Below are 14,017 nucleotides of genomic sequence, written 5' to 3'. Positions count from 1 at the left end.
GGTTTCTTTAGCTTAATCTCCAGCTGTTGTCAGCCTTTCTTTGTCTTTCATGACATTGACATTTTTTTGAAGACTACGCCTGTTGTTTGGTAGAGTGTCCCTTAATTTGGATTTGTCTGGGGTTAGCTCATGATAAGATTCAGGTCTCAACTATTTTTTATCTTTAAACATTCACTGAAAAAAAATGTAACTGGAAGATTTGTATTTCCAGGGGTACCTGTCTTTCCTTGTGCCTTCCTCCTTAGTGGATCATTTATATCTCCTACCTGATGAGAATCTTTTGACAGAGGATGAGACAACCATATCTGATGGTAATAGTAATTGTTATGTCCGTATTTAAGCCCTTTCCGCCATGAACCCTATGCTTTCTTTCAAATGAATGCAGAAAACATTGATTTCCACTGTGGTCTTTCCTGGCCAGCTTACCACATTGTAGATATTTTAGGGGAAACTGAAGAGGCCTAAACATCTTTAAGACCTCAGATAGATACCCGGCATTTAATTATTAATACTTTAATTTAATATAATATTAGCTAGCAGCTCTTCATTGGCTTGAGACATGAATGTCAACTTTCTCTTGCTTATAGATGTGGATGTTGCTCGGGATGTCGTATGTCTCATAAAATGCCTTCGGCTGATTGGAGAGTCAGTAACTATGGATATGTCAGTAATGATGGAAATGAGTTGTTACAACCTACAGTCTCCAGAAAAGGCTGCGGAACAGATTCTGGAAGATTTGATCACTATTGATGTGTAAGGAGAATTTAGGGTAAAGTCCATTTCCTAATGGAAATTTAGCAGTTCTTAGTGCCAAAATCAGGGGGTTTTTTTGTTTCGTTTTTTTTTTAAACAATTTTATTTATTTATTTATTTATTTATTTATTTATTTATTTATTTATTTATTTATTTATTTATTGGCTGCATTAGGTCTTCGTTGCGGTGCGCGGGCTTCTCATTGTGGTGGCTTGTTGCGGAGCACAGGGTCTAGAGCACGCAGGCTTCAGTAGATGCGGCACGTGGGCTCAGTAGTTGTGGCTCATGGGCTTAGTTGCTCTGTGGCATGTGGGATCTTCCCGGACCAGGGCTCGAACCCGTGTCCCCTGCATTGGCAGGCGAATTCTTAACCACTGCGCCACCAGGGAAGCCCCCAAAATCAGGTTTTTAATGTACACTCAAGTGTGTACAAAGTAGAGGCTTAAAGTTAAAGTGAGTTGCCATGATTCTAAGTAGGTATTTCAGCTTTGAAACAGAAAATCTAATACATGAATTCAGGTTTGGAAACAGATTCATGAATTATGGTCTGGCTATTAATTGAGCTATAAATTCTAAAATGTAAAAGTATTTTTCTCACATTCATTTTGTCTGTCATTTTCAAAAAAAAATGAGGGAAAATTTGCTACATGGAGTAAAAGTATCTTGTACACCAGAGTGATTATCTCTACTCCTTTATTATATGGCTGGTTTTCCTGTTTCATAGAGCATTTAGCTTATATGGCATATAGAGTCTGTCTTATATATTCTCGGTAGTAATAGGAGTTTTCTAATTTCCTTATAGAGACAATGTGATGGAGGATATTTGCAGTAAACTACAAGAGATTAGGAACCCAACCCATGCCATTGGACTTCTTATACGGGAAATGGATTATGAAACAGAAGTGGAAATGGAAAAGGGATTCAGTCCAGGTAAATGACAAAACAACAAATGTACCTCTCTGATTTAGAGAAAACAGTGATACACTTAACTGTTTTGTTTTTTTTTTTTAATTACAGCTCAGCCTTTGAATATTCGAATGAATCTTTCCCAGCTCTATGGTAGTAGCACAGCAGGGCGTATTGTGTGCAGAAGTGTGTGTAAAATTGCCAGTACTCGCTTCCTCATCTGCCGAGACCTCTTGATCTTACAGCAGCTACTAATGAGGCTAGGAGATGCAGTAAGTACTACTTGAGGGAAAGCTTGTAACATCTGAAACCTCTTCTTGACCTACAGGCACATAGCAGAATGTCAGCTCTGAGAGCACGGAGACTTCTGTCTTTGTTCACTGCTCTATCCCCCATGCTTGGCCCTTAGTAGGTACTCTATAAATACATGTTGAATTAAGAATGAGTAAACATGATAACCTAAAATTACAGATTAAGAACATATATGAAGCAGGTTGTTTTACTCTTAACCTTTGTATATATAATGGTGGGATAATTTCCTAGGGTGGCTCTCCCAAAATGTAGTATTATTAGTACAACTTTGGATGTGATAGCAGGGTACCATTTAGTGTGGAGGAGAGAGGAAGAAGAAGAAAAAGAACTTCTCTTTTTCTGCAGTACAGGATTTACCCTAAGCAGTTTTAAGATTATAGAGTTTGTTTTGGGGGTCCTCCTAACTCCATTCTCTGCATCCTTTTCCATTGTATTCTCCTTAGGCCACCAGACTCTTATTGCCATACTACTGCCCTCTTCTCCCCCCACTACTGAATGTTTTATGTTCAAAAATTACCTTTCTGCCCACCGTCAGAAGTCCCATTTATCTCACTCATCTGAACCTGTCAAGGAAGCAATCTAATTAAACTAATTCATGTTAATGTATAAATAACTGAAAGGCCTTTGGGGCTCCCAGGGATATTTATACTTTTTAAATCAGAATTTATTAACTCAAATACGTTGCTAATGGCAGAATTTCAGGTAAAAATAAGGAAAAAACATTTAGGAAGATGATTTGTTTAGGACCACCAAGGAGAAACAGGAACCTTTCCTGAGAGTCTGTCACTTAGGGCAGCCCTTACTAACTAAGTTCTTTTTAATCTTTGTAGATTCTTCCATTTCTTCAGGTTTTGGGGGGTATTTTTGTTTGTTTGTTTGTTTGCCACATGGCTTGCAGTATCTTAGTTCCCCAACCAGGGATTGAACCCAGACTCTGGCAGTGAAAGCCTGAGTTCTAACCACTGGACCACCAGGGAATTCATCTGTAATTTTCTACCCAATGATAACCACTATTACATTTTTTTAAAATATTTATTTATTTATTTATTTTGCTGCGCTGGGTCTTCGTTGAGGCATGCGGGATCTTTTAGTTGCGGCATGCGGACTCTTAGTTGCAGCATGCCTCTGGGATCTAGTTCCCCAACCAGGGATCAAAGCCGGGCCCCCTACATTGGAAGCGTGGGGTCTTACCCACTGGACCAGGGAAGTCCCGCTATTTACATTTTGTTATACACCCATTTTTTTTCTCTGCAAATAGTTTTTAAATTTTATTAGAAAATTAGTATATGCTATATATTATTTTTTGGAATCTGGTTGTTTTTATTCTTCCACTTTACAAATCTCACCATCATGTTCACATGTTACTAAGTATTTTTATACAACATTATTTTTAATAGTTACCTACTATAATTTTAATTTATTCAGCCAATCCTGTGGCCATCCAGGTTGTTGCCAGTTTTCCCCTTATAGATAGAACTTTCTGTACCCCTTTGACTATATCTCCAGGATGAATTCTAAGAACTAGAATTGATTGGTCATAAGTTAACGCACATTTTTTTTTTCTTTTCGGCCACGCCGCGTGGCATACGGATCTTAGTTCCCCGACCAGGGATTGATGAACCTGTGCACCCCACAGTGGAAGCGCGGAGTCTTAACCACTGGACCGCCAGAGAAGTCCCAAAGTTATGCACATTTTTAAAACTTTTGGTATTCTTGTAAAATTTTCCTCTAATGGTCATACCTATTTTTACCCAAGACCAGAAGCTTAAGAAAGGACTTAGATTTCCCTGTTACTCTTCTTGAGTCCTGAACCTACAGATTTAATGAAAGTTAAGCTGTTTTTTGTTGTTTTCTTTTTCACCATCAGCTCCCATGACATGGTGAGCTATTTTTTATTATTTTGTACTGTTAAATGGATAGATATTTTTGCTGCCTGCTACCCCAAAATGTAATAGGTGTGTTGCTTTTATGTATGTGTGTGTGTTGCTTTTATGTATGCCCTTTGTAACTGTGTTTGTTATTTTATTTTACCTCCACCTGAACCTAAGAGTTATCATTACTAATTGCTATTTACTGTCTCACCCACCCACCCACCCTGTATAGGTGATTTTGGGAGCTGGTCAGCTCTTTCAAGCTCAGCAAGACCTACTACATCGAACAGCTCCCCTACTCTTATCTTATTACCTCATTAAGTGGGGAAGTCAGTGCTTGGCAACTGATGTTCCAGTTGACACACTGTGAGTTTCATTCTTCTAATTATTTTAAAAATAAATTGTGAGCTTAATTATTTTTTCCATTTTCTGAAAGAAAAAAAATTTTAATATTATGCTATAGCAGTGATATGCCTTTAAAATTCAGAACTTTCAGATACTCCATTTTATAAAGGTTAAAGGCAACTTCTAAGAATGAAAATAATAAATATATATTTATTATTATATATGTGTATGTATAATGCAAAGACAAATCCTGTTGAAGGCAAAATAATAAGATGAGGTCATGGGGAAGGTTAGACCACACATAAAAATGTGCTAGGTATTAAGGGTAGGCTGAGATTCTTTATAGCCAAAAGAAGAAAGAAAATTCAATATGTACCTACAAGACTCACATTTCAATTAGATAAGCCATTTTGTTTTTTCTGGCAAGGGAAAGATTTTCATGGCATGGAGGTCTTCAGAAATTTCTGCTCTGGCTTCTCATTGAAGGATCACTGAATGATACGATGGGCAACAATCTAAACCATGGCTCATTTTCCAGATTTTTTTGTGCTTTCAATGGAGCTTTCATGTGTAATTTGTTAATAAATTTGACAGTGTTCTTGATAGGCTAACTTGTTGAAGTAATGTTTAGCATAGGAAAATTTATTGAGCTGTTGTTTTTTTGTTTTCCTTTTCCTCACAGGGAGTCTAATCTTCAACATTTATCAGTACTGGAACTAACTGACTCTGGTGCTTTAATGGCAAATAAGTTTGGTAAGCATTTGATTTCAAGTTTGGCATTTATTGCATATTCATTAAAGTGGTCTTTTGCCACCTTTGGTTTGGAAAGGTCGGTTAGGCTGTGCTTTCACTTTGAGAGGGTGCAAGCAAGCTGTGTCCTGAGACCTCTGGTTGTGACAAGAGGTTTGTGCAGGTGTAACCCTAGATCAGACATAAATGAAGGGTACTGCATGTGTTTATATGCACTGCTGCTTTTCCATTGTATATTGACACTCCAGTGATTAATTCAACAAAATCTTTTTTTTAATTTGCGAAGTTCATATAGCTTTTGTAATCTTGTCTTCATCAGCAAATATTCAAAAGGAGCCCTCTCTCATGCTTGAGAACCATTCTGGAGAATTTATTTTCTATTGTTTTGGTATAAAACTTAGAATCTTAGGACTGTACTTACTGGAAACACTTTCTAGAGAAAAGGAATGACTATAATGTTAAGTGGTTTTTTTATTGCATTTATATAGTACTTCATAGTTTACAGATTGCTTTTATTTATATTGGCATTGATTACACCAGTGATGCATTTTATATTTTGAAATAAAAAATGTTCTTTGTTACAGGCATAAAATGAATCGATAGACTGTCTTAATTGAAAATTGATACTACTATCACAAGTTGGTGACTGTTAAAACTTTTTATTTTTAAGTATCTAGCCCTCAGACAATTGTGGAGTTATTCTTCCAAGAAGTTGCAAGAAAACACATTATATCTCATCTGTTCTCTCAACCAAAGGCACCTCTAAGCCAGACTGGGTTGAACTGGCCTGAGATGATTACTGCAATTACCAATTATTTATTGCAGCTTTTGTATCCTTTCATTTAAAAGCCAGTTGAATGGTTTCTTTTATCCAAATAGTCTAAGATTCAGTAATATTCTGCCTGTGTAATGAAGATTTTTTAATTAGGTTGGGTGCTTATCCCCCCAACAAGAGATGATATTTATTTTCAGATATCCCAATTTTTATTTTCTTTTAATTTGTTTTTTTGCTCAGGAGTTGAGCCAGATTTTATTGGTGCACACACATTTGATAGCTAGATCTCTTTTTTTTTTTTTTAATAATTTATTTATTATTTTATTTTTTAATTTTTGGCTGCATTGGGTCTTCGTTGCTGAACGCGGGCTTTCTCTCGTTGTGGTAAGCGGGGGCTACTCTTCGTTGCGGTGCGTGGACTTCTCATCGCAGTGGCTTCTCCTGTTGTGGAGCACGGGCTCTAGGGTGTGCAGGCTTCAGTAGTTGTGGCTCACGGGCTCCAGAGTGCAGGCTCGGTAGTCGTGGCACACGGGCTTAGTTGCTCCGCGGCATGTGGGATCTTCTGGGACCAGGGCTTGAACCTGTGTCACCTGCATTGGCAGGCAGATTCTTAACCACTGCGCCACCAGGGAAGCCCTAGATCTCTTTTAAAACATACATTCATCAAATATTTATTGAATGGCTCTGTATGCCAGGCGCTGTGTTAGGTACTGGGTATCCACTGGCATAGTATACTTGTGCAATATACTAGCTAGAATTAGAAGTGACCATCCAGGGATGAAATACATGCTTTAGTCCATTGTTAATTGAGCTCTAATCTAGGTGACTAGGCTCCTAGTATCTAACCTTTCCACTATGCTTGTCTAACATTAAAGTTACATAATTACGTAGAAAGGACGTGTGCCATGCCACCTTCCCTTTACCTTTTTTTTAACAAATTAATTAATTTTTAAAAAATTTTTATTTCTGGTTGCAGTGGGTCTTCCTTGCTGTGCGCGGGCTTTCTGTAGTTGCGGCGAGCGGGGGCTACTCTTCGTTGCGGTGCGCGGGCTTCTTATTGCGGTGGCTTCTCTTGTTGCAGAGCACGGGCTCTAGGCGTGCAGGCTTTAGTAGTTGTGGCTCGCGGGCTCTAGAGCGCAGGCTCAGTAGTTGTGGCGCAGGGGCTTAGTTGCTCCGTGGTATGTGGGATCTTCCCAGAACAGGGCTCGAACCCGTGTCCCCTGCGCTGGCAGGCGGATTCTTAACCACTGCGCCACCAGGGAAGCCCCTCTTTACCTTATTTTTTTAAATTAAGCCATTTCATGGAGTTTGATGCCTAACATGTACTGATATATTTAAGTTTTGCCAAAACAGTAAATAATCTCCTTAACCAATGACTAGATGGCCTAGCAATCCTGGTTGCCTCTTTCTAGAATGTTTGATGGGAAATTGTCAGTATGTACAATTGCAGGTGAGTACTGTTGAACATTTCAGGACAGTCATTCTTGTAAAGAATGGGATTTCTGGGACTTTCTTCTTTGTAAATGTTTCCTGCATTTTAATTGGGCTGATAGGAAGAACCACAATAATGTATACTCATTTACACTGAAACATACCCCAGAGAGATTTTCTTTACTTCCCTCTTGGCAGTATCATTCCTAACAATTTTTTATAGAGTATTTTTTTGTTAGTTCTCTTTATTGGGTTCTCTTTATAGTAAGAAAGCATACCATTGTCTTCATATAAATCCTTCACTGGAATCTAGTCAGTTGAACCGGTAAATACCAAAAGTTGGAAAATTGCTAAGATGGAAAGTGCATGTTTGTTTACATGTGTTAGTGTTACTGCAGTCCTGTTTGCTTTCTTACAGTGTCTAATAACCTAGTATAAGAATGGATTAACAGGATTCGGTTTTAATCTCCAGATGATTTCTGGAAATACGACTTTTTTGTTGATTGACCACTATCTTCTCTCCCTCTGTGAAGAACTTGGAAATGAGTATCTCCTTAAGGAATATTTATTCTCTAATCAGAAAACATCTTTTATGCCTTTAAGGATTATATTCAACTGCTACATCCCTGGTGTCAAGTCAACGTTGGTTCCTGTCGATTTATGCTGGGACGGTGCTACCTGGTTACAGGAGAGGGACAGAAGGTAAACTGCATTTGAAAGATGAGCAAACCTTGGTGCAAGGAGAGCACTTAGCTTCCATCTAAGTGAGGGAATGGGAGGCACAGAATCCTCCAGATAAAGATACAGAAGACTAATAGTGCCAACAAGGGGCATGATATACCTGTGGGGACCGTTTAGCTTCACGTACTTTGCAGATTACTTAGGACACAGGATAATATGAAGAAGAAAACATTAAAACCCTCCTGCCCCTGTGCAGGTATTTTTAGGGATGCATTTTTGCAAATAAAATTTATTTCTCAATTACACTGTTTTTATTATATCTTTTTTTTTTTTTAATTTATTTTTGGCTGTGTTTGGTCTTCGTTGCTGCGTGGGCTTTCTCTAGTTGTGGCGAGCGGGGGCTGCTCTTCGTTGTGGTGCATGGGCTTCTCATTGCAGTGGCTTCTCCTGTTGCAGAGCAAGGGCTCTAAGCGCACAGGCTCAGTAGTTGTGGCTCGCAGGCTCTAGAGCGCAGGCTCAGTAGTTGTGGTGCACGGGCTTAGTTGCTCTGCGGCATGTGGGATCTTCCCGGACCAGGGCTCGAACCCGTGTCCCCCGCATTGGCAGGCGGATTCTTAACCACTGCACCACCTGGGAAGTCCTATATCTTTTTTTTATGCTGGTTTTCTTCCCATTATGGTAGTCTACATTTCTAATTTTTTCTTGACATCCTGTTATGGAGCTTTTCATACATAAAGAAAAGTTCAAAGACTTTCATACTAAACAATCATATACCCCCCACTCAAATTCTACAGTTGTTAACATGTTGCTACAGTTGGTGTATCACATTTATCCATCAATTTTCTTATTAAAGTTTACTTTTTAACTAACAGCATTTAAGTTAAAAAGTTAGATAAATTAAAGGAAATATTAAATAATGCATCAGAGAGAATTTAGATATGTCAGAAACTGCAAATGCAGTCAATGGTCTTAAATAATTTTATTTCTTTTTTGGTTTTCCTTGGTACAAGAACCCTTGAATTATAGCACCTAGAAGTGGAACAGTCTATCATAAGTCATTTTGTATTCTTCTATTTTTCCAGGCTCTGGAATGTTTCTGCCAGGCAGCATCTGAAGTGGGCAAAGAGGAATTCTTAGATCGCTTGATCCGTTCAGAGGATGGGGAGATTGTGTCCACCCCCAGGCTGCAGTATTATGATAAGGTATATTCTGTCATGGTTTGGTCCTTCTTACACCACCCTGTGTAAAAATGTAACGGGGCAGGGGTGGCAGATAAATTAGGAGTTTGGTATTAACATATACACACTACTATATATAAAATAGATAAACAACAAGGACCTACTGTATAGCACAAGGAACTATACTCAATATCTTGTAATAACCTATAATGGAAAAGAATCTGAGAAAGAATATGAATATATAGATATAGATAAATATGTATAACTGAATCACTTTGCTATACACTTGAAACTAATACAACATTGTAAATTAACTATACTTCAGTTTTAAAAAATGTATCTGAAATACAGTAGTTTGGTATTTGGGGAGAAAAATAACATAAAAATTTAATCACTCCCTGAATCTCCAAGTGAAGAGAAAAATGAATTGGCTAGAGAAATTGAAGAAACATATATTTTTCAATTTGATATATGTTTTTTTTGTTTTTTCTTTTTTTTTATTTGGTTGCACTGGGTCTTAGTTGCAGCAGGAGGGCTCCTTACTTGCGGCATGCATGTGGGATCTAGTTCCCTGACCAGGGATTGAACCCTGGCCCCCTGCATTGGGAGCACAGAGTCTTAACCACTGCGCCACCAAGGAAGTCCCTGATAAATGTTTTTAACTTAAATGAAATTCCCATCATGATATCATTTTGTTAGCTCTGTCATCATTAGAACTTTATTACTTAGTATTCATCTTGCTGATATCTCAAAGAATTAACTTGTAATGCTGTATTTAGCCTTAGTTTGCGATTTAGCCCTGGGTACCCCTCCTGACCTTTTTTTCCTTCTACTCTTTCCTCTGGTCACTCACTCAGCTATAACAGTAGTGGCCTTCTTACTGTCTCATAGAAGCCAACCACATACTCTATTCCCTTCAGGACCTTTCTCCCTACTGTTCCTCATCCTGGAATGCTCTTCCTCCAGGTACTCAGGTTTCTAATGCCCTCATTTCATTCAGGTCTCTGCTCCTGTGTCACCTCCTGAGAGTTCCTCCCTGCCTTGCCTACGAAGAAGCAGAGTAGCTGTCGTGCGCGTGCTCTCCTGCACACCTGCTCCTTCTCTCCCTTAGTGCAGAGTGAGGCACTGTGGGCAGTCTCTCTCCTTGCCCCGCTTTATTTTTCTTTCTGACATTTAGCCATGCTTGATGTTATATTTTAGATTCTATGTTTTTTTTTTTTCACATCTTTATTGGAATATAAATGCTTTACAATGTTGTGCTAGTTTCTGCTGTACAAAGTAAATCAACTGTATGTATACATATATCCCCATATCCCCTCCCTCTTGAGCCTCCCTCCCACCCTCCCTATCCCGTCCCTCTAGGTCATCACAAAGCACTGAGCTGATCTCCCTGTGCTGTGCAGTTTCCCAAGAGCCATCCATTTTACATTTGGTACTGTATATACATCAATGCTACTCTCTCACTTCATCCCACCTTCCCCCCCCTCCACCGGTGCGCTCAAGTATGTTCTCTACGTCTGCGTCTTTATTCCTGCCCTGCTGCTAGGTTCATCAGTACCGCTTTTTAAAATTCTGTATATATGCATTAGCATACGGTATTTGTTTTTCTCTTTCTGAGTTACTTCACTCTGTATGACAGATTCTTGGTCCATCCACCTCACTACAAATAACTCAATTTCGTTCCTTTTTATGGCTGAGTAATATTCCATTGTATACATGTGCCACATCTTCTTTATGCAGTCATCCGTTGATGGACATTTAGGTTGTTTCCATATCCTGGCTATTGTAAATAGTGCTGCAATGAACGTTGTGGTATGTGTCTCTTTTTGAATTATGGTTTTCTCAGGGTATATGCCCAGTAGTGGGATTGCTGGGTCATATGGTAGTTCTATTTTTAGTTTTTTAAGGAACCTCCATACTGTTCTCCATAGTGGTTGTATCAATTTACATTCCCACCAACAGTGGAGGAGGGTTCCCTTTTCTCCACACCCTCTCGAGCGTTTATTGTTTGTAGATTTTTTGATGATGGCCATTCTGACCGGTGTGAGGTGATACCTCATTGTAGTTTTGATTTGCATTTCTCTAATGATTAGTGATGTTGAGCATCTCTTCATGTGTTTGTTGGCCATCTGTATGTCTTCTTTGGAGAAATGTCTATTTAGGTCTTCTGCCCATTTTTGGACTGGGTTGTTTGTTTTTTTCATATTGAGCTGCATGAGCTGCTTGTATATCTTGGAGATTAATCCTTTGTCCGTTGCTTCGTTTGCAAATAATTTCTCCCATTCTGAGGGTTGTCTTTTTGTCTTGTTTATGGTTTCCTTTGCTGTGCAAAAGCTTTTATGTTTCATTAGGTCCCATTTGTTTATTTTTGTTTTTATTTCCATTACTCTAGGAGGTGGGTCAAAAAGGATCTTGCTGTGATTTACGTCATAGAGTGTTCTTCCTATGTTTTCCTCTAAGAGTTTTATAGTGTCTGACCTTACATTTAGGTCTTTAATCCATTTTGAGTTTATTTTTGTGTATGGTGTTAGGGAGTGTTCTTTTTTTTTTTTTTTTTTTTTTTGGCTGCATTGGGTCTTCGTTGCTGCACGCAGGCTTTCTCTAGTTGCGGTGAGCGGAGGCTACTCTTCCTTGTGGTGTGAGGGCTTCTCATTACGGTGGTTTCTCTTGCAGAGCACGGGCTCTAGGCGCACGGGCTTCAGTAGTTGTGGCACATGGGCTCAGTAGTTGTGGCTCGTGGGCTCTAGAGCACAGGCTCAGTAGTTGTGGCGCACGGGCTTAGTTGCTCCATGGCATGTGGGATCTTCCCAGACCAGGGATTGAACCCATGTCCCCTGCACTGGCAGGCGGATTCTTAACCACTGCGCCACCAGGGAAGTCCAGGAGTGTTCTAATTTCATTCTTTTACATGTAGCTGTCCAGTTTTCCCAGCACCACTTACTGAAGAGGCTGTCTTTTTCTCCATTTTCTATTCTTGCCTCCTTTATCAAAGATAAGGTGACCATATGTGTGTGGGCTTTCTGTCTTGTTGCATTGATCTATATTTCTGTATTTGTGCCAGTACCATACTGTCTTGATTACTGTAGCTTTGTAGTATAGTCTGAAGTCAGGGAGCCTGATTCCTCCAGCTCTGTTTTTCTTTCTCAAAGATTGCTTTGGCTATTTAGGATCTTTTGTGTTTCCATACAAATTGTAAAATTTCTTGTTCTAGTTCTGTGAAAAATGCCATTGGTAATTTGATAGGGATTGCATTGAACCTGTAGATTGCTTTGAGTAGTATAGTCATTTTCACAATGTTGATTCTTCCAATCCAGGAGCATGGTATATCTCTCCATCTGTTTATGTTATCTTTGATTTCTTTCATCAGTGTTTTATAGTTTTCTGAGTACAGGTCCTTTGCCTCCTTAGGTAGGTTTATTCCTAGGTATTTTATTCTTTTTGTTGTGATGGTAAATGGGATTGTTTCCTTAATTTCTCTTTCTGATCTTTCGTTGTTAGTGTACAGGAATGCAAGAGATTTCTGGCCATTAATTTTGTATCCTGCAGCCTTACCAAATTCATTGATTAGTTCTAGTAGTTTTCTGGTGGCATTTTTAGGATTCTCTATATATAGTATCATGTCATCTGCAAACAGTGACAGTTTTACTTCTTCTTTTCCAATTTGTATTCCTTTTATTTCTTTTTCCTCTCTGATTGCTGTGGCTATGACGTCCAATACTATGTTGAATAATAGTGGCGAGAGTGGACATCCTTGTCTTGTTCCTGATCTTAGAGGAAATGCTTTCAGTTTTTCACCATTGAGAATGATGTTTGCTGTGGGTTTGTCGTATGTGGCTTTTATTATGTTGAGATAGGTTCCCTCTGTGCCCACTTTCTGGAGAGTTTTCATCATAAATGGGTGTTGAATTTTGTCAAAAGCTTTTTCTGCATCTATTAAGATGATCATATGGTTTTTATTCTTCAGTTTGTTAATATGGTATATCACATTGATTGTTTTACATATATTGAAGAATCCTTGCATCCCTGGGAAAAAGCCCACTTGATCATGGTGTATGATCCTTTTAATCTGTTGCTGGATTCTGTTTGCTAGTATTTTGTTGAGGATTTTTGCGTCTGTGTTCATCAGTGATATTGGTCTATAATTTTCTTTTTTTGTGATATCTTTGTCCGGTTTTGGTATCAGGGTGATGGTGGCCTCGTAGAATAAGTTTGGGAGTGTTCCTCCCTCCACAATTTTTTGGAAGAGTTTGAGAAGGATAGGTGTTAATTCCTCTCTGAATGTTTGATAGAATTCACCTATGAAGCCATCTGTCCTGGACTTTTGTTTGTTAGAAGATTTTTAATCACAGTTTCAATTTCACTACCTGTGATTGGTCTGTTTATATTTTCTAGTTCTTCCTGGTTCTATCTTGGAAGGTTGTACTCTTCCAGGAATTTGTCCATTTCTTTCAGGTTATCCATTTTATTGGCTTATAGTTGCTTGTAGTAGTCTCTTATGATCTTTTGTATTTCTATGGTATCAGTTCTAACCTCTCCTTTTTCATTTCTAATTTTATTGATTTGCGTCCTCTCCCTTTTTTTCTTGATGAGTCTGGCTAAAGGTTTATCAATTTTGTTTATCTTCTCAAAGAACCAGCTTTTAGTTTTATTGATCTCTGCTATTGTTTTCTTTGTTTCTATTTCATTTATTTCTGCTCTGATCTTTATGATTTCTTTCCTTCTACTAATTTTGGGATTTCTTTGTTCTTCTTTTTCTGGTTGCTTTAGGTGTAAGGTTAGATGTTTATTTGAGATTTTTCTTGTTTCCTGAGGTGAGCTTGAATTGCTATGAACTTCCCTCTTAGAACTGCTTTTGCTGTGTCCCATAGGTTTTGGATTGTTGTGTTTTCGTTGTCATTTGTTTCTAGGTATTTTTTGATTTCCTCTTTTATTTCTTCAGTGGTCTCTTGGTTATTTAGCAGCGCACTGTTTAGCCTCCATGTGTTTGTGTTTTTTACTGTTTTTTCCTGTAATTG

At 38.5% G+C, this 14,017-nt stretch overlaps 1 protein-coding gene across 1 annotated transcript in view; it reads left to right on the top strand.

Annotated features, from left to right (window-relative positions):
• NUP160 (nucleoporin 160) overlaps positions 1–14,017 on the top strand; it is a 50,714-nt gene that overhangs the window by 20,747 nt on the left and 15,950 nt on the right. Inside the window, exons 14-23 of the mRNA XM_061203326.1 lie at positions 212–311; positions 588–753; positions 1,556–1,683; positions 1,771–1,931; positions 4,075–4,208; positions 4,870–4,940; positions 5,608–5,767; positions 7,093–7,162; positions 7,747–7,845; positions 8,907–9,026. Coding sequence (XP_061059309.1) covers positions 212–311; positions 588–753; positions 1,556–1,683; positions 1,771–1,931; positions 4,075–4,208; positions 4,870–4,940; positions 5,608–5,767; positions 7,093–7,162; positions 7,747–7,845; positions 8,907–9,026 — 1,209 coding nt within the window. The remainder of the gene's footprint in view (positions 1–211; positions 312–587; positions 754–1,555; positions 1,684–1,770; positions 1,932–4,074; positions 4,209–4,869; positions 4,941–5,607; positions 5,768–7,092; positions 7,163–7,746; positions 7,846–8,906; positions 9,027–14,017) is intronic.

This window comes from Eubalaena glacialis, chromosome 10 (assembly GCF_028564815.1).
Source record: "Eubalaena glacialis isolate mEubGla1 chromosome 10, mEubGla1.1.hap2.+ XY, whole genome shotgun sequence".
Lineage (NCBI taxonomy): Eukaryota > Metazoa > Chordata > Mammalia > Artiodactyla > Balaenidae > Eubalaena > Eubalaena glacialis.
This window is presented reverse-complemented; position numbering and strand designations above follow the sequence as displayed.